Source organism: Semicossyphus pulcher, unplaced genomic scaffold (genome assembly GCF_022749685.1).
Source record: "Semicossyphus pulcher isolate SPU_LCO1_2020_fin unplaced genomic scaffold, fSemPul1.0.p SCAF_26, whole genome shotgun sequence".
Taxonomy (NCBI): Eukaryota; Metazoa; Chordata; class Actinopteri; order Labriformes; family Labridae; genus Semicossyphus; species Semicossyphus pulcher.
Genome location: NW_027211700.1, coordinates 6,988,176 through 7,008,461, shown reverse-complemented (window position 1 = coordinate 7,008,461; position 20,286 = coordinate 6,988,176). Strand labels below are relative to the sequence as shown.

General features: G+C 43.2%; 1 protein-coding gene across 2 annotated transcripts in view; it reads right to left on the bottom strand.

The window, feature by feature from the left end:
* numbl (NUMB like endocytic adaptor protein) overlaps positions 1-20,286 on the bottom strand; it is a 66,571-nt gene that overhangs the window by 17,080 nt on the left and 29,205 nt on the right. Inside the window, exons 1-3 of one of the 2 annotated variants that reach the window (XM_069676710.1) lie at positions 16,421-16,468; positions 4,029-4,179; positions 1,327-1,401 (exon numbers count right to left, since the gene is read on the bottom strand). In XM_069676710.1, the coding sequence (XP_069532811.1) occupies positions 1,327-1,401; positions 4,029-4,179; positions 16,421-16,461 (267 nt within the window). In that variant the 5' untranslated portion in view covers positions 16,462-16,468. Of the gene's footprint in view, positions 1-1,326; positions 1,402-4,028; positions 4,180-16,420; positions 16,469-20,286 lie in introns of those variants that run through there. The other variant, XM_069676711.1, reaches the window with a different exon arrangement.

Sequence of the window (20,286 nt, the reverse complement as noted above, 5' to 3'; positions counted from 1 at the left end):
TGCGTTGTGTGTGTGTGTGTGTGTGTGTGTGTGTGTGTGTGTGTGTGTCACTGTGAGTTTATATGTTTATGATAGGCCAAATCTCATTTTCTGCTCTCTGGGGCATTGTGGGATCAGACATATAGAATAACTGTTGAGAAGACAGACACATGTGGAATGAGACCTTCACGTGAGGGCGAGGATGGAGATAAAAGTGGGAGGGGTCTGAATCCCCCGAGGCCCAGCTATAAAATTTAGTCATGATACAAAATTATTGTGAATTTAAACATTTTGCAATATACTGAGTGTAATGTATATTGCAATATTTGGTGATTTATTATACCTATTTTGAAGCAAATGATGTTCCCAGAGGAAAACTATTCACCTCACTGAATGAAAATGTCCTTCGGCAGGTGGCATTTGAAATAACTGTTACTTTTAAACTGAAATTACAAAATGATGCCGCCATTTTTGTCAACTTACTGCTGACCTCACAAAGAAACATTATCAGCACTATACAGCTGACCCATCCATCCGTCCATTTTCTTCCACTTATCCGGGGTCGGGTCGTGGTGGCAGCAGGCTAAGCAAGTTAGCCCAGACGTCCCTCTCACTAGGAACATTTTCCAGCTCCTCCTGAGGGATCCCGAGGCGTTCCCAGGCCAGGTGGGATATATAATCCCTCCAGCGGGCTTTGGGTCTACCCCGGGGTCTCCTCCCAGTTGGACATGCCCGGGAAACCTCCACCGGGAGGCGCCCAGGGATGCATCCTAATCAGATGCCTGAACCACCTCAACTTGCTCCTTAGCGGCTCTACTCGGAGCTCCCTCCGGATGTCTGCGCTCCTTACCCTATCTCTAAGGCTGAGCCCAGACACCCTGAAGAGGAAACTCATTTCGGCCGACATATAAATGACGTAACGTAAGGAATTATTTTTTATCATTCTAGTACCAAAAAGTTTTAATTGTGTTTGCAATATTATATTTATAAGTTCTAGAATAAAAGATCCATACTTGGCATCTGTGTATCAATAAAACATTGCAACACATAATAAAGTTATACTATGCTGTATTGATTTTTTCCCCAAACCTGTAGAAAAGGGTATGGAAAAATAACAAGACAGGAGAGGAGCCTGCAGAGAGTATTGAATGTGTGTGTTTGTGTGCTCCTTTGGTCGATTCTTGGTGCAGAGCATTGCACAACTGGGTCAGTAATGAGCTCCTGTAAAGTTTGAGATCCTTAGGGTTAGCATTTATACAGCCTCTATACAACAAAATGAACCTCTAGCGCTTGCAGCAGGGGAGGTGTGAGTAAGCTTGAGTCTGTGTTTGTGTGTGGGATACTTACAACTTTAAGCTTATTCACTGCCTCCTCGCATACGTGCATCCCTCTCGACTCCTCCACCTCGACCAACCCCAGGTACTGCACAGAGATAAACAAAGACATATTAAGAGCCTGAACCAAACAGATGTTGATTATTCTAACGTGTTTTATTCACTGTATTTTCATGTTTTAGCAATAAAGCTGGACTGATCTGAACTCATGACATAAAAACAAGCAAGGCCTCATTAGTCCCTATCACTATTTCTGTATAGACAAGCAACTAAAAAGCACCCATACTGGATTTACAGATGCATATTGCTGCTGATAATAAGGATATGAGAGATAGAAGAGGCCTGTTATAATTTATAGCCTCACATCCCCTTTTGTTCTGTGGTTTGGCGTACAGGGAGCCCACAGGGACACAATTAAAGCCCCCTGTAGTTCTGCTCCAGTCGGAAGCCAAGAGGCCATGAGAGAGGAAGACACGTTCTTAGAAGAGTTCTGAGTTTAGGGGAGATCGGTCTATGAACTTATACACCTGTAGTAAGTCTTGTTAATCATCGAATAAACACCTGTTTTCTTCAGGTTAAATCAGAATGAGGAAGTATGTTCTGTGTTGCACAAATTGCAAAATATATCCCGAGAAGGAAACCTCGTTCAGCTGAAAGTGCGTTATTAGCTATTAGCATGTAGCATGGTCCCAGCCCTGATTTCAATGAGGTGGTGAATGGTGTAGCCTACAGAAACTGCTAGGAAAAAAGTATTAAAGACCCCTTTGTAAACATTTCCATGTGATGTTCTTCATGTGCTACAAGACATATCAGGGACAACATCAGCAGTCATCTCGATGGCTGGGCCTGTCTGCTTTTAAACTGCAGTGTACCAAGGACAGGCTGAACAACACGTTTTCCCGTTAATGGACGGGGTGACGCTATGCATATCATTATGTGTAACCTATGGCAACCACTTCGGCGATGCACGAGCCAGCTGACATCGTCATTTTTGCAAACTCACTACTGATTACCAACGTTAACTTTACTACTACTAATTACTACATTTCAAGCTAGCTAAGTTCAACAAGTTGCCACTAAACGACGGCAGCATTAGGCTACATGTCATGTTAACATGCTTTGAACCTACGCTGGCCGTTGACAGTTTGGGACACACATTGGTCATTTCACACTAGCTTTAAGAGCTAATTTGGTTTAGCCTTGGATAATCCTATAAATGCAACTATCTGCTACTTTAATTTCAAGTGTTGTTTAAGCTAGCTAGCTAGCTACAGCTGAGAGAAACATGTAGCCTATTGTATTACTCTTCGTATTTAGAGGAAGTGAATGAGGCAGGTGATACAAGACAATATAGAGTAAAAAAAAAAGCAATCAACTAATTAAAGAAGAAGAATTAAGAACGTCAAGTTTTCTCAGCGTTGGGCTCAAGAACACATTTTTCTTTCCCTTGTACAGTCCAGCAGCTATTGAGGAGGTATTAATATTGGATGGCTTGTGAGTCTATTTAGAGTGAATACAGAGAAAATGGAGAGATCTGAGAAAGAAAAGATGAACTGGGGAACTTGGAGGAAAGAAAAGACCTCCAATAAAGAGAATGAAAGGTTTTTAAGTGCTAGACTCTCTTGCTATAAAGCTTTAGGCTCATCTTCACTTCCTATCACATCGCAAACTCTATGGAGCATTACCATCAGAAGCATTTTCCATTAACCTTGTATTTTTCTTTTGCTTCTGGTTCCTCCATTCAGTCTGCAGCCTTTCTCTCTTGTCTCCTCTCTTATCCAGTTCTATATCTCTCATTTCATATCTCACAATGTCTCTGCGTCCCCTCGGTGCGCCCTCATACCTCACCCTGTCATTTCCTGTGGAATCCTTAATCTACAACTCCACCCTGATGTCAGTTCTCCCTCTTGAGCCTCCATTGTCTCTCCAGTGCTTTAACAAATCACGCCAGCTCTCAGCGACAGGCATGCAGTACACCCTCAGACTGAAGCACGTTATCAGTAAATGGGGCCATTCATAATGCCTCTTATATGCACTTATTGCATATGAGGCATTTAGCGGAGAAATAAAAGTCTGTAATAAAACATGGTTTCTACAAGGATCAAATGTTCTTCAATCCTCTCAAATGTTTGTGTCCATTTACAACATAATCCATCTTCATTTTATATTCTAGACTGGAAACATGGGGAAATGATATAACTTAATTTGCTGCTGTGAACGCCAGGTTTCACACAGTTTTTTCAATACGCAGCCTCAGCAGGCTTCGGAGAGAGCTGGCCAATCAGAAGGAAGTGAGCTTGTAGGGGCGGGGTTTCTCAAAGGGACAGAGCTGAGTCGTTTCAGGCAGAGGCTGTATGAGGGCCTGCACAGAGCACCAGTGTGAGAAAAAAACAAAAAATTTAACTGTAAATTATGCTAAGCTACTCCACAGGTATCAGAGTGAAATATGAAGTATTAGTAGTATTAGTATAACACCCCCCTTTAAGGTACGTGCGCAAAGCAAATACATTACTCGTGACATTCACAAATGTCCGCGTGACATTTTGATGGCTACGTTATTTTACCGCCATTTTTAACTGATAAATCTTAAAGATGGAATATTATGTTGTTTACAATGTGATTCATATAGTCTTTAGAGTTTAGAGGAAATTATTCAAAGATATAACAGATCAAATTACCTTTATTCTGGTCAAGAATGAAGATTAGGATACTCACTCGAACCGGGAAGTTACATTTTCCCTTCCGTACTGCCTCCTCGTCAGCCTGCCACTGATACGGTCTGCTGGCCTCCGGCAAACAGGTGCCTTTCTTCCTCCTCAGGCTCTGACGAAGCTTGTTCATCTCCGGGGTCACGTGCTCCCTGGTGCTGTGGACACAGAGAGAGACGTCGGCTTAGTTTTGCTGTTCAGGTTTGCTCTGCGATGATGCAGACAGCATCAACTGACTTCCTTCCCTCTCAAATGAATTCATTCATTTACCACTACTTTAATCTCTCAGTCGGGCTCATTAAAAGCTTATTAAATGCAACAGTGCAAAACGATAATGTAAAGAAATGCCCCTCTGGAGCTTTGTGCACACGCTGTTAAACCATGTTTCATACAGCATTATGAGTGAAGGGGGATGGATTTCATTGATTAGCTCAAGCTCATTATGCAGTAATCATCCCTAACAAGGCAGTCAGTACATTAGAGTCATGAGCGCTTCCTGCCACGCTACAGCATTGATTCGCCATTCAGAAACAGGCTGTACAAATCTCACAGGTAAAATGCTAATGAGCACAGAGCATAGGGTTTGTGTGACACCTATAGATGAAATATATAAAACATAAGTAGGCAATTACATTTATACTTTGTAGCGTTATGCTTTTATCTCCTGAAGAATCATCATAATGCAGAGTGAATACTGATCATCCCTCGCACACACACACATGAGCATACACTCCACACACAATCCTCCCCGCGCTGCTTAATTAGACCATTCAGCCCGCTGGCCTGTTTAGCGATGCTAATTTCCCAGCATAATGAAACATGAAGCCATCAAAACATGACCTGCTTAAAACGATAATTACTGTTTTCATTCCTCTGCAGTCACATCCCCGCTCAACAGAAGACCTGGAGTAGGATGAAAACATCTCTCCTAGTGCGCGTCCTCTGCGTCGGAACCAAGGGGGGAATTAACTGCATTACCCGCTCCTTTTCATGTCAAAGATTTCACTTTACTGCTCCTCGTCCTCCTGTTTCTCCCGAGTCCAGTCCACACAAACAAATCTCTTTTCATCTCTCTACACTTTTAAAAGCAATAACTGTCACTCTGGTTCGATAAGAGACGCGCAAGAAAGCTTCGATTCCTTTTGCAAAACTCCGAAAACAGAAGAATCAAGAGCAAAGCACTCAGAAATGAAATAACAACGTAAGAACTGTTTATCGCCATTCCCCAATATCTCTGGGGTTTAGCTGAGTAAAGAGTACACTTATATTCTTACCGTCTAGACGGCCCATAAATCACCATGTTGCTTTAACAGGTTGTGAAAGCACACAAATATTCCACTGAAGATATGTTCGTCTAAAAGCAGTGAAGGGAATAAACCTCTTCTTTGCTCTGCCACACACAGGCCAGGGTTTATAAGCAAACACACACACACATCACTTCTCATAATCCCTGCTATGTTACTGGTAGTGGGTGCAAAAGGCCTGTGTGCCGGAAGCGCTGTGCTGGAAGTGCATGTTCTCGTATGTCTCGCACTCTCTCGGGCGTGTGTGTAATGCATAGTATTCAAATGCAGCAGATCAAGTCGCTTTACTCATCTCTGGCATGTGTGACATGCATCCTCTGCCAACTGCAGACACACAAACAAAAACACACAAGCTCCTCTGCAGCTTGGCGCGCACACACGTCCAGGCTTGTGCCAGTCATTTCTGGGCGACGCGCCAGCTGACCGGCACCTGGCTGGCACCAGAGCTGCTGCAGCAGGTGTGAATGTGCGTGTGTGTGTGTGTGTGTGTGTGAGGGGGTGAAAGATAGGGGGTGCATAATACAGCACAAGAGGAAGTTGTGGGGGATAGGGGTGGGGGGAATGGATAGGGAAATTATGGAATCAGAATGCCCTCTAACTGCCCTCATATGGTTTGGGACAGCAAGAGAGTAGGAGGAGGAGGAGTGAGCGCAGAGGACTGGAATCTGATGGGAAAGACAGAAAAGAAATGATGGGAACCGAGCGTCCCGGCTTGGAATTATGACAAATCAAAGTGAGGTAAGAATACATGCAGAATTAAAGTTAAAGGACTCGACGGACAACAAGCTAAAAGGTGAGGGAGCAAACTAGCGATAGCACACGGTAAGGAACCAACTTATTCTGACAAGTATATAGCAGCAGTCCTTTCATTGACTATCTGTGACTTTCACAGTAATTAGGATACAAGTTCAAGGACTTATCAGTTAAGTTTGCAGGACATGTCTTCTTTGTTGAATGAGTTTAATACTTTTCCAACCCCAATTCCTACTTTGAAAAGTTACTACTACTCTGAAACCTTTTAACAATTGAAATATTGTGCTATTACCAAATATTTCAACAAATCAAATCCTTATGGAAGGAGGAGCTGAGTGAGGAAACGTCTGGTAAAATATGGGACGATGATATGATTTTTGTTCCAGCTTTTTTTTTTTCTCTTTTTTTGTTTGTTCTTAAAATAATAAACAACAACAAATGCAATATACCACGTTAATTTGTTAGCTTTAGTGGCACTGGATTTGGTTACCTTTGGACAGACAGGCTAGCTGTTTCCCCCTGTTTCCAGTCTTTATCTTAAGCTAAGCTAATCTAACCTGCTAATGGCTGTTGACTTAAAAGACAAACAGCAAATGGTAAATGGACCGCACTTATCTAGCACTTTACTAGTCTTCCGATCACTCAAAGCACTTTTACACTACATGTCACATTCACTCATTCACACACTCATTCACACACTGATTGAGAGACGACCAACTCTACCACTGAGCCACAGCCACCCAAGTTGTGTCGTATTAATCTTCTGAACTATCTATCCAGAAACAAAGTAAGCAAGTTAGCAAAAATGCCAAAGTATTCCTTACAGAAGAAATAAATTAAATACAATAGTAGAAATTATTTCAAGTGGAGGACACCTGTGGAAAGTGTTTCTTTCTTTCACACTTACAGATAGATGACATAAAGTCCATAGCATGACGAGAGGGCCTAAAAACATGACCTAAGCCTCAGCTTCAGTGAGAAGAAGTCAACAGTCCTTCTCTCGCTGAGCAGCACAGCATGATATGAACGGAAATCTGGTAGTTAAGGACCCTTTAATGGAGAGACACATTAGGGTGGAGACATTACCCAGCATGCAGCATGTAAAGGCCTTGCATAGCTGTGACCTCACCCCGCACAACCAGAACCATCTGCATGAGGGAAGAAGACAAGAGGCAGGCAGACAGGGTGGGCGGGCGGGCAGGCGGGGATGGAAAACATCAAAATAAATCTATAAATCAATGGCACAGATGAAGTCCCGCTCTCGTCATAAACCCACGCAAAACTCTCCGGCACTTCGGCGTAGACTACACAAACAAGAGGCCTGCTGCCAAACACCACATAGCTGCTCCCCATCCAGGGCTCGAGTTAGCAGCCATCTGGAACGCATTGTTGTTGTAGAGGAGATGGCAGGAGAGACGTCTTACGATCATATGAAGCTATGTCGTCTTTCACCCGAGCTGACCTCCTTTCATCGTCGCTTCCTTCCCTCGGTGCGCCATATTCTTCTTCTTCTCTGGTGTTTACGCTCCTCGTTGCTCTCCTCTTGTCAGAAAGATGCGACAACAGATGCAAAAAAATGGGCCTGGAGCTGAACGTCTGCCGCTGGAGGAAATGGGTTTAACAGGGGTGAATTTAGGGAGAAAATTCGCCTACGCGTACAGACTAATAAAATGTGGGGGGAAAAAAGTGAACATTTTGGTCCAGCTTGTTAAGTTAAGTATTTTCACTGCTTGTAGGTAATGATATTTGTCCCTAAAATGTGTGTTTTTATGTGAGTAAAATCAAGTTATGAGCTTGTATTTGAAAATGTGTCACCTCTTCATTCCCTCCACATAATCTGTGTTAAGACTGCATGAACTCATGTGTGTCCAGCTGTGTTTTGTGCTCGCCAGAAGTCAGGCTGATTGATATCTTTGGCACTCTCCCACTCTTTCACACACATGCACGTACGCATACACACACACACACCGTTCCCTCCTGATCCAGATGTTCTGCGTACAACAGCGGCTCAGAGATTTTGGCAAAAACGTTTGCACTCCACCCTCACACTTCTTGTCCACCAGATGCTCCCAAAACACACCTCGTACAAGGAGGTGGATGGAGGAGGAGGAGTAGGAGGAGGGAGTTTGCATGCCACACACACACAAACACAAGAAAAACACACACAGTGAGTCATTGCCACCTCACATTACGGTAAACCATATGTTCACGGAGTTCCAGAGAGATGAGGAGGGGACAGTGAGGGGTGGAGCAAGTGTCTCACAGCGTTTGTGCGCGTGTGTGTGTGTGTGTTGCAGCAAGGGGATTGTATAGGCTTAGTCATCACCGAGCTGACCACTTTATATGGACACCGTGTACCTCTCGGTTTCCTTCTCTCTGTTCGGTTGAATTCGAGTTGTGAGTTCCTGGCTGCAGGGCTGAGAAGCCGCTGTGTTTTGCCAAAGCATGCAGGGTGAGTCAGAGTGGATTTAAAGTGGGATAAAAAGCATCTACAGCTTAATATAGTGCAAAGTGATGACTGTACCACGTCAGGATATATAGAAAAACTACATACCTACCATCCCGACAAGCACGAGAATCACATCCATTATTGGTTTTAAGTCTCTCATCAGTACCACAAATATAAAGCCTGGAATAAAGCCATGTAAGGTGCTCTTGTTGGACACAGCCGATTTTGGGCCCAATTTCCCCCGTCCGACAAAAGTAAGCAAAGTCCTGATTTTTTTTCCAGATGTATATTAAACATGTTCAATATTTATGATCCGATATCCTGTTGTGTGGGGGGAACCCCGAGGACAGCCGAGCACGCGCTCTGTGGATTGTCACGTGGAACGACACGATCGCCGATGGCGAAGCAAGCTGACTGAAGAAGGAAGCACAACAACCGCAGCCATGGCGTGAACATACAGCCCATGTTCACGCCGTCTACACGACTTCATCCACTGTTTGTTCTTTTTTTCTTCATGAATTTTCAGTAAAAAGTCCAAAAACTATCACCGCTAATTCTTCCTGCCCGGTGTACGCCATGTTTGTTTACGCTAAAGTCACGTTCGACCGCAAGAGACTTTGTGAGATTTCCAGTTGTGAGTCAGGACTCTGAATGAATCTGTTAGTGTGTTGTGTAGGGCTGACCCGGATGCTTCTAAGCTTCAATCGTTGCCATGGTAATCGACGGCAAAAGTTAGTATTTTAAATTTTTTTTCCTTTTTAACCCCTCTAAAATAAGAATAAGCTCAGCAAATACGAATTGACTCATTGAAATAATAACTTAACATCACTCATTGTGACTATTAAACAAAACAATATATCTAGATAAGCCACGTAGGTGTGGACGGGTAAACAAGCTTCAGACGCATATTCAGGGATGAAAATAAATCAATGTCCACGCACTGTTCACCTTTCGATTCTGTGATCCATTTATTCACCTTTCTTTCTCGGAAAATAAATTAATCAAGGCAGATTTCGAAAGGTCCATTATATTGCAGCGATGCAAGCAGAACCGAACGGGCACGACACACTGACGGTAACAAAAGACACGGCCCTCTGTATACACAGACCTGTCACTGCACAAGTAAGGTATAAAAATGCCCCCAAAATGGACACAGTCATGAAATAAAATCATAAAAATCTTGCCAATCTATTTATGAACAGCTAATTAACATTTAACAAGGCGTTTTCAACACGTGTACCTGCATCCATCATCATATTAACTTGGAAACCCAGAAATTATTCTTATTAATGAGGGCATGTGTGGCTCGGAGGCATAGGTCCAATCGTAAGGTTGGAGGTTCAATCCCCTCTCCAGTCTACACGTCATAGTGTCCCTGGGCAAAAAACTGAACCCTAAATTGCACTTGTGTGTGTGAATAATACGTTGATCCTGGCATTAAATTAGTGTGTGTGAAAGAGTGAATGTGACTCGTAATGTAAAAGCAGCTTGAGTGGTCTGAAGATTCCAAGGTGCAGTCCATTTACCATTAACATCTTTTAGCCGATCTAATAAGCATTAGTGAATCATTTATAAACCACTAAAGTTATTAGCTACACCTTTATGTGCCATGTGTGTTTGTTTCTATCGTACAGTTTTATTTTTTAAGGTGTCATCACATTTTCAGCTTCATTAACGTTTTGAGAGGTTATCTCACATCACAGACTAAAAAAAAGCATGTGCACATTCAACCTTTCTCTTTCATTCATTTTAGTAACAGCTTTCAATCGTCTCTTCAATGGTGACTCATCTCTTAGCCAATGAGACACGGTCAACAGTTGTGTAGATAATAGAATAAAATCCCAAACACATCAGACACAGGAACATCATGCTGACACACACACAAAAGTCTGACCCAGTTTCTGGGCCCTGCAGACTTTCACTGACGCTGAATGACCCGGATAGTGACACTGACTCTTACTATCATCCAGAAGTCTCTTATTCACACACATAAAGTGACAGGTGGTCTGAGTCTGTGTGCGTGTGATTAAAAAATAAAGAGTGTGATGCAGCGGAGATAAACCAGGGCAGTTGTGTTTTGACTAAAGCCTGACCCAGGACAGGATGCCCTTATTCATAGTACAAGTTGGCTATGTGAATGTGTGTATGGTAGGAAACAAGTCTAAAATACATGACAGGCTGTACTAAAGCACAAACGCTGCCTTAAAACAAAATGCTTAGAAACAGCTCCTGTGTTCAGTTAGCAAACAGGTTACCAGCTAGTTTTTAGTCTAGCTTAGCTAATGTGTGAAAACAGACTCATTCAATCCCATGTTCACATAAATGGAGGAAACATAACAGCTGAAATAAAGGCATAAGTCTGTACGGCCACATCTGAACCGATATGAAATACAGACAACCTCAGGTGCAGCAGCTTAAACAGCTCTTGTGTTCAGTTTGCAAGAGGTTACCAGCCAGTTTTTAGCCTAGCTTAGCCAATGTGTGAAAACAGACTCATTCAATCCCATTTATGAAAACAGATGGAAATAGTTCTGTTTTGTCAAAAGATGCCCTCCAACAAAGTCATAGCTCTGATCTTTACACATCATATTTTGTAGTTTTTGTTTGTAATTGTTACTACACTATAATGAGGTGTTAGCTAACAGCTCCTGTGTTCAGTTAGCATAGAAGTTACCAGCATGATTTTTGGCCTAGCTTAGCTAAAGGGCTGAAAACAGACAGAAATGGTTCTGTTCTGTCAAAAGATTCCCTCCAACAAAAAAAATAGTAGAGTTGATGGTTTAGATAAGAAAAAAGATTGTTGAATCTCCTTAACAAAATAATGAGATTCAAAATGTTCAGAAGTAACTTTTAGAGTTGTTGTTAAGTGGTATCTTTTTCCTTGCAAGCTAGGTCTGTCCCCATGTTGGAAGTTGCTAGTCCTCTAAGCTAGGCTAACATTTTTACATCATTGTTTTACAACATCAAAATGTGGTCAAAATCTGATTATGAGACAGCCAGTTCAAACATAACATTCAACAGGTTAACATAAAAAAATCCTTCACACACATAAATGGAGGAAACATAACAGCTGAAATAAAGAAATAAAAACAGCAACGTACAGTCTGCACAGCCTCGTCTGAGCCGCTATGACACACAGACGCCCTCGGGTGCAGCAGCTACAGTGAGCAAATATAAAGAAGCTAAAGCCTCTCTAGCAACAACACACACAGATCAGTGGAGAGCTGTACACAGAGCAGTGTGTAGGTGGCTTGTGAAGCATATTTTCTGTAAGTGAGGAGGCAAACACAGCTGTACATCAGTAATGGTCCTTTCTGTTGAGATTAGGAGTGTGTCGAGGCGAGGGTGTGCAGGCTGATGTACGGTGACAGCTGAAGCAGAGCCGTCAGCCTGGCACCCATTGTGACTATTGTCTCTTTCTCTCTCTCTCACACACACACACACACACACCAGGTCAAAATGTGGTTGGTGGGTACAGAAAAAACTCTGAAGTCTATACGCAGTGCTCATACTGCAGTAGTGTTCAATAATTTCATAGCAGAGTACAATATAAAACTATAGCATGACCTTGACTGATTTCCATACTGCAGGATGAATTATAAATGAAGTCAATTATATACGCTTGCAATCTGATTTCCAGTGTGTTTCCTGGCCTGTTTGTAAGGTAAATATTTTTAAATTAAAAAACAAAAACAGAGACACACTCGCTTTTTATCTTTATTGTGAAATAATCGAACACGCAGCAGAACACAACTGCAAAGACACTTAATCTGTTTGTATTTGCATGCCAGGAAATGGCACTGTAAAGTAATTTCTCGGTTCATTTGACTCAGCAAAAAGGCCTCACACTGCGGCAATTGTAACACGCTACAAGAATTTGGAAGAAATGCATCAGTGACTCAAGCAAGCCATATTTTTAAAGTAATTTCCAACGGTACTGACTCAACTACTATTAACATTTTGGTGCAAGTTGATCGATGCCAATTATCCTGACATTGACTGGCACACACACAAACATATCCTGCCCTTCCTCTCACCCTTTAATGCAATATGATCTTGCAGGGGGGGTTCTTTGCGAGGTAAAACATTACAGCGAGCCTTAATATAGTCTTAACATAATCATAGGCAGGCGGTGGTCTTGCATAACGAGATTGAGAGGCCTTCTGTGACTCAGGCTGCAAAGCAGTGTGGGAATTTGTGCCCTATAACAGTAACAGGTGAATGGGGAATGAGAGAGATGTTGTCATCAATGAGTGGATGAAGAGATGAGTCAACCTGCTGATCCTGGATCAGTTCTGTCAGTCTGCAACAAGTCACTCATACTTACAGATGGGGGGAGAATATACTGCATGTACATTGTAGTAGAGGTTAATTCCTGTTTGGAGCCACAAGGGAATTATAGATACTGTGGGCCAACATTGCATGTTATGTTTAAAATGTCTGATCACAAACGCCGTTCATATACAACTAATTTGAAAGGGCAAAAACTTTTTAAGGGGAAATGTACTGCTGACCCATAGCCAGCATATGAGAATTGGAATGGGCCTTGAACCTGCATTCTTTCGCATGGCCTGCAGGGGGAGACTCGACTTACTTACTTGAAGAAGTCCATTTGTATAAAATAATATACGAAAATGACCCTACTTCTCAGTTGATTTATTACCTGAACCATTTTCCAAACGAGTCTACAAACAGCGTATGCTTTTGGGTGTGGCTACCTGTGATTGGCAAGTCCCTCCCCAGGAGGGCCATCAACCAGGATAGAGACAAAATGATGCCTGTTCTCCGTGTAGATATGTTCCAAAAACAATATGGCAATGTCCAAAAGGCTGAACTCGAGGCCTCGAAAGTGGGCAAAGTCCACTTGTTTTACAGTCTATGTGCCGACCCAATTATGTTTTTGATTAACATAATGGGAAAATGTTGCTGATAAACATACCTGGCAAGTTACAATTTTAGCTCAGCGGTTGCGGCACGCACTCCATGTACAGAAGCTCAGTCTTCCATGCAGCGCCCCTACGTTCCACTCCCACCTCCAACTATCTTATATAGGCGAAGGCCAAAAAAATGATGTAAAAAAAATATATATTTCAATATAGTTATTTTAAATGCACTGCCACCCTGTCCGTGTTAGATGAATGGTTTTAGAGCAGGTTCATGGTAAGTTGCCCGTTTAAACTATAAAATAAATAAGATTTTTATCACCGCTTACACATGTACAGGAGAAGTGCTTTTGTGCCCTAAACTTAACCTCTGGTGTGACTGTCTGAACTTCATACAACTCCCATCCAACCCAACCACCTCTTTGCAACTCCACTGTGCTACATAAGTGTCATTCAATCAAACATTGCGTGTGAACATAACACAGGCCGCGATAACATTGTTACCGAAACATAATTAAGATATCAGCTCAATAATATACAATGGTAATTGTCATAGGAGACAGGCTTGCACATGAGCACGCGCTCCTACTTTTAACATACAAACAGCCCATACATCTTGTTCAAGCTCTTCCTGTCCCACTTACTTAAGCCACAAATCAAGTTAAGGGGACGAAGGAAAGGCGGGAGTCTGAGAAAACATCCTGCAATTAAAATTATCTGCTTCCCAGTCTGTTCTGCAAATAGGATTTAGCTTTAGAAACTTCAAGTGATATTGTGTTAGCTTTGCAGAGAGAGAGAGAGAGAGTGTAAAGCCTAGGAGACGTGTGTGCGCTGCTGCTGTCACACATGTGTGTACGCAGCAGGAGACACACACATGCACAGACAGCTTCCACACCTATTATCCTTTTCCTCCAGGCTTATCATGGTGCTGTGTCACTGCCCCTCCTGCCACTGTTTCAATTCCCACCCTCCCAAGTTAAGCCTGCAGAAGATTGTCTGTGTGTGCGTGTGTCAGAGAGAGAGAGAGAGAAAGAGAGAGAGTGTTGTAGCTTCTGCAGGGCAACCTGCTTTCTTCTGTTAAACGGTATTCTTGTCCTGCAGTGTGTACACCATTGCATGCATCTCATGCCTGCACAAAAGTCTGATTGTGCTCATACTTGTGTGTATGTGTGTCTGCATGGGCTTTGAAGACTCAAAAGAGAGACAGATTAACACAACAATCCCCCTCTGCCCTTGGACCAGCAGGAAAAGAGGACACAGACCATGCTAGCTTTAGGTGTGTTTGTGATTGCCTGTAAGCATTCATATATGCCAAAACATTACGTCTGCATGCGTGTCAGTGTCTATGACGGTGACGGGAAAAGTGTGAGTGTGTGCGGAAGCTAATCTAAACACAGTGCAGCCAGGCATGAAGTAGAGCAGTCTAGTCGATATGCTCCACTATCATATTGCCGTGATGTGTTCCCACTTTGTATTCCTTCCTATCATTCTAGACCAGCGTAACAGCCCCGCTTATCATCTGTACGACACGTCTGATATGACCGAAAAGCGTGTGCCACAGAGTCATCTCTAGGGTCAAAGATGAGACTCACAAACCAGAGACATTTTAGAACAAATTAAGAGTTTTCCTGCCAAGAAGGAAATTAAAAACAATGCTTCAAGGCTCCATGTTTTTCATTAACGGACACTTCCTGCTTTAAAACAGCATCAAAACACATGTGACTTCACTCAAATGTTCCCAAACTGAAGGACCTATTGTTGCCGCTGTAATTTCTCAAAGTGTTGTCAACCCCGCCCTCGTGTTTGCATTGTGCAGATTTTGCGTCAGACTCTTGGGTCAGAGCAGAACGCCAAGTGATCTGGCGTGGCTCTGCAGCTGAACTTGAACTCTGTCGCTTGTTTAGTTATAAACGTATTGACATTGATGCATCGTCGAAACTGAAGCTTTTTTTCAGAAGAAGAAGAAGCAGAAAATGGCGATGTAAACCAAAGACCTTTCTATTTTACTATTGCCTCTTCTGCTGAAAAGTAATATTTTCTCTACTTTCTTTGACTGTTTCCTCGTGCACTCCCTTCCCTAATCCCATTTTTCTCCCTTCCCTTTTCAAACTTTCTCTTTGACACGCATCCTCTCATCTTCTCCCTCCTGTTGAGTCTCCATCTTGCTGATCTTCGTTTGTCCTCATTTCACTCGCTGCACAGGTCTTCTGTCGTCTGCAGTTTTTCTCAATCTTTCCCTCGTTCTCTTTTCTTTTTTTTGCAACACACATGAGAGCTGTCCTCTTCATTATATAATCATGAGGGCAGAGAAAGAACAGAGAGGAAGAAAGAGAGAGGAAGTGTTGAATTTGGAAGGGAATATGTGTAAACCTTGCTCCATCCAGCATGAGGAAGCTTGGAAACACAAATCGTATGTAAAAATGTTGTCTTACAGGTGTGCATGAACACACGTATGAACACATGCACACAACAACATGCACTTACGTCATGCGAGAAGTAAACGTTGGGCGTTTGTATCAATCTAGCAGGTTTAATCTCTTCCATATGGGCATGGGGGCTAATGCATCTGCTAAGGCTATTAGCCGCTATGAGCCCTGTGGATACAGGCTGGGCTAGACCTATTATCAGTTTGGCAGTGACTGAAAATACCACTGTAGCCAATAACCCAACAACAGCAACTAAAACAACAACAAACATATCAGTAACAAGATCTCTCATTGACCTCTATAAGGAGTGCAGATTTCTGCCTGAGTGAAAAAGGGTCAGCTGAAGAACAGTTAAAAAGAGGTGAGAAAAATAGCCCAAGGTGCTGACTGCTACAGTAACAGTCGACCCAGTTTGAAACCACAACACACGCAGGTGCACAATCACACACAGAATGCAGAAGAACTGATAAATGTATGCAAATAAAGTGAATAAGCATATGCATGTTGGATTTCACCTGCAGTTTCAAAACAAACACACGCACACAAACACGCAGCTCACACCTCCTACTCTGGATTTGACTCACCTGAGTTCGATGGCCTCCCCCATCTCGCCACAAGCACTCATCTCACACAGAAACGACGGCAGATGAGAGGAGACGCTGAGATGACAAGCTGAGAGAAAGTACTCCCTCGGACTAGCGGCCACAGCAATAACAACAGCACAAGAAAAAGATGAGAGGAGGAGAGAAGTGAGAGAGCATGTGATGATATTGCGCTCGGAGAGGAGAGGGAGCGCAGAGCGAGAAAGAGAACCACACCTCTTCTTAAGGGATTAACTTGGAAAAAGGAGCCCTGACACAATCGCAAATACACGCACAGAGATGCACCCAAACACAATTAAACTGCCCACGACCCAGCATGGATGAGCGTCTGGTATGCGGATACACACAAACAAATACCGTGCATGCACGCACATACCCTAACAGCTGGTCTAAAAATAAAGACAAATCAATGTTTGATGCTCCAAATCCTGGGAGCGAGGGAAGAAGGGAGTGGGAGGATAGAAAGAGAGAGACAGTAACGCAGAGAAATAGAAAAGGGGAGGGGTGATTTAGCGAGTCATGGCTGGTGGTGACACAGTTTTCTTTGCTCTCCATCTGCTATGGGCGCACTGGTCAAGAGTGCACTGGGGGAGAGGGCAAGAAATGGGGCTGGAGCCCGGGGACATGCGCTGGAGCTGGAACTGGGGAATGGGGCCAGGGCTGGAGGATGTGTTTAACGTGAGGACTGGAACCCGGCCTGATAGTGGGTTTCCACAGGGGTGTTACTGGACAGGAGGGAGAGTGCTGCTTCCCAGTAATGGAATGAATCAGGCCATGTTCCCAACAGATGAAAAGCAGTGCTTGGCTTCCCGTTAAAGCTGAAGGAACAATCACACCAAACCCAAATTGGCACCTGGTTGTATGAGAATTCCAGGTTTGGGGTATCCACTGGTTTCTGTTGCAAATATAAAGCTGGTAAATATTTGTAGGTGTGGTGTTCGGGTGCGTATTGCCATCTTATCTAATGATCCGTTGACAACGAACAGTTGAAGAACAGAAGTTAAAAAGTGTGTTCATAAGGGTTTGGAGTTTGAGGAGGTTTGTGTGTCATGCTGCAGCACCCAGATTTACATCCTGTTTAGGTCAACTCCTTTGGGGCAGTAAATGTACCACAATGCATCTTGTACCAGTACAGAACTGCAATGCACAGAGGCTATCCTCGGTATTCGATGTTACAGGTGTTACAGTCTTTAAGCACACACAGATTAAGGATTGATAACGCTACTTGTCAGTTGCCCCCATTGTCGTTTCAAAGATCCAACACTTAGGTTTCGTTAACAGCAGTGCTGTTACCAATAAATGAACTTGAGAAATTAGCAACCCATGCCATCCCAACTGAACAGCCACTTGCACATACATACAATGTGAAATGGGAAATTGTACCGTATGAGAAAAAGAAGCAAGCACAAGAGAGGCAAATAAGGTACTGCTGGGTTTAGAGTTGGGTAGAGTGTAAGTCAGGACATTGGTGCAATGTCTTGAGGAAGGGCGGGGTCTAGAAGTCAAGGACTAGAAAAAAATAGCCTCCACATTCACTTAGACTGGACCACTGGACCGCCATATAAGGGGTACCAAGGCAGGCCACCCCAACTCTAGTTGCAAACCCCTGCAATGTCTGTTCGACAGGTACTCACAGCACTTGGTTTGGGTTAGGAAGAGATTGTGGTCCTGAAATACTATAAATGTTTACAGTGACACATAAGGTGTGTCCTTAAACCTAATCAAAGCACCTTAATGTTTCTTACACTAACCACAGGATGGAAACCCCCATCATCAGTGTCAAAGTCCTGTGCATCTTAAGCCCACCATCCATCCTGAACACATCGTTGCTTTGTACCTGAGGCAACTGGTCCCTACTAACACAGCCCCTTGCACAGACTGAGTATGAGGAAGAGCAAGGGCTGGATGAAAGTTGGAACTGAAAGATGGGTTAGTTTGAAAGTGAACTGGGAACTGAGACGTCTGGGAATGAATGTGGAAAAGTGCAGAAAATATGGCAAAAAGGGAGGAGGGAGGACTTTCAGAAGTCAAGCAGGGGCGGACTTGTGATTGAACTTGAACAAGAGTGTTGGAGCAGTGTCTCCAGAGGTGAGCAGTGTGGGGATTATGGGTAACACAGCTGTGGGCCTGAAGAAAAACCTAACCTTGGGGCTCTAGGGGAGTTTCTGCATTGAGCTTTACAAAGAAGACGTTCTTCAACTTGAAAAACGGTCGGTGAGGGAGGTTAAAAAGATGGTCAGCAGTTTGGGGTTGTGGTGAGTGGGTTTAGGGCCAAAGAAGCAGGCTAAAAAAACAGCTTGCACCTTGAAGCACTTTGCATGAAACAAATAACAAGGACACCAAGGAATTTGAAGCTGGTCACACGAGGTTACTCAGGATGCATCTGAGAGAACTTCTGATGTCAGGCCTGGTGTATTTTCACATGTCTTTAGGGCTTGAAGTGAGTAGCTAGAACTGAAGCCTGGAGATAAAGTAACTCAGTGTAGTGTTGTGTGTTAATGCCCTCTGTCTTCTCACATCTTCGAAGGCTCCAGTTCATCCTCTAAGCTGTTTAACCTGCCACACCGAGAGCCGGAGATCGACAATGTGTGGGAGTGAGAGGGATCAAAACGTCCTTGTTGTGTGCTAACTTTGTCCACGTGTCGGTCACAGTATTAGCGCTCTGGGTATTTGCAGCTAACAGGCACCATCAAGCCGCTGCTCTCTTGATGCTGTCAGTTGTTTCCCATGTCGGCAGAAAATTGTCAGGCCGGGCATCATTCTGATTGTGATGAAGTCCCCAGGGGGAAACTTGTCTTTGGGATCATCACAGTAGAGTTTCCCTAACAACAAAAAGCCAAATGAGTAAATATGCAACACAAATAAAGCTGTGTTCTAGCTGTGTCGCCTCACAGCTTCCCTATTCGAATCCCTGTTCAGACGTTAGGGGCCTTTATGTTCAGAGTTTGCATGTTCTCCTTGCGCATGTTTGGGCTCCCTCTGGGTGCTCCAGCTTCCTCCCAGACTCCAAATAAGCACAACAACTTTGTTAAGTACCAAGACATGCCAACCTTAAGAGCACCGTGTAGTTTAGGTTTGATTGGAATCTTGAGGATGGATGGGGAACAATAAGGAGACTCAGAAAAATGGCTTCCTATCACGATCCTGTCAAACACTCACCACTTTATTTTCAGACAGTTGGGTGATTTGCTATTGTTGAAAGGCAGACAGGAACAGCAACTGTGACATTTACAGCAGATAAAACCCCACATAAATGTCACCGTGGTAATAATGTTGCCAGTCTGAAGTCTGGACTGGGTTGTAAATCTGACAACCACTGTGCCTGATTTAATCGAACTTAATGCTTTAGCAGTTTTGATTTAATCAAATACATAAGTAATCAATGTGGTACCTTATTAAAGTTAAAGGTGGTACTAAGTCAGCTTAGGAGCTTCGTATTTTGAGCTCTGCTTCATTTGTTCTGTATTATATGGACCTTTGATTTTGTTTGTGGTTAACTCGTCCTCCTCTTTTCTTCGGCAGTCCTCGAGGAGTGAGATGCGCAGGAGGGTGAGAAAGAAAGGAATCTAAAAATAAGTGAAGAAAGGGAAGACAAAGCCGCAGAGGAAAACAAAAGAGCCTCAATTTTCAACTAATCAGAGGACATACAGTAGATATTATCTCTAAAGTGCTGCTCTTATGTAGAATATATGTATAGCTGTCCTGTAGCTGTGCATATGTGTCTGGTAGTGCATACATATTCATCAGTCTAAGTGGGTGTATCCATCTATTGGGCAGACACTAACATAAGCCTATTATAGCTGCGGTGTAGTTATAAAACACGGTGATCTCACACACCAGGTGGTAGC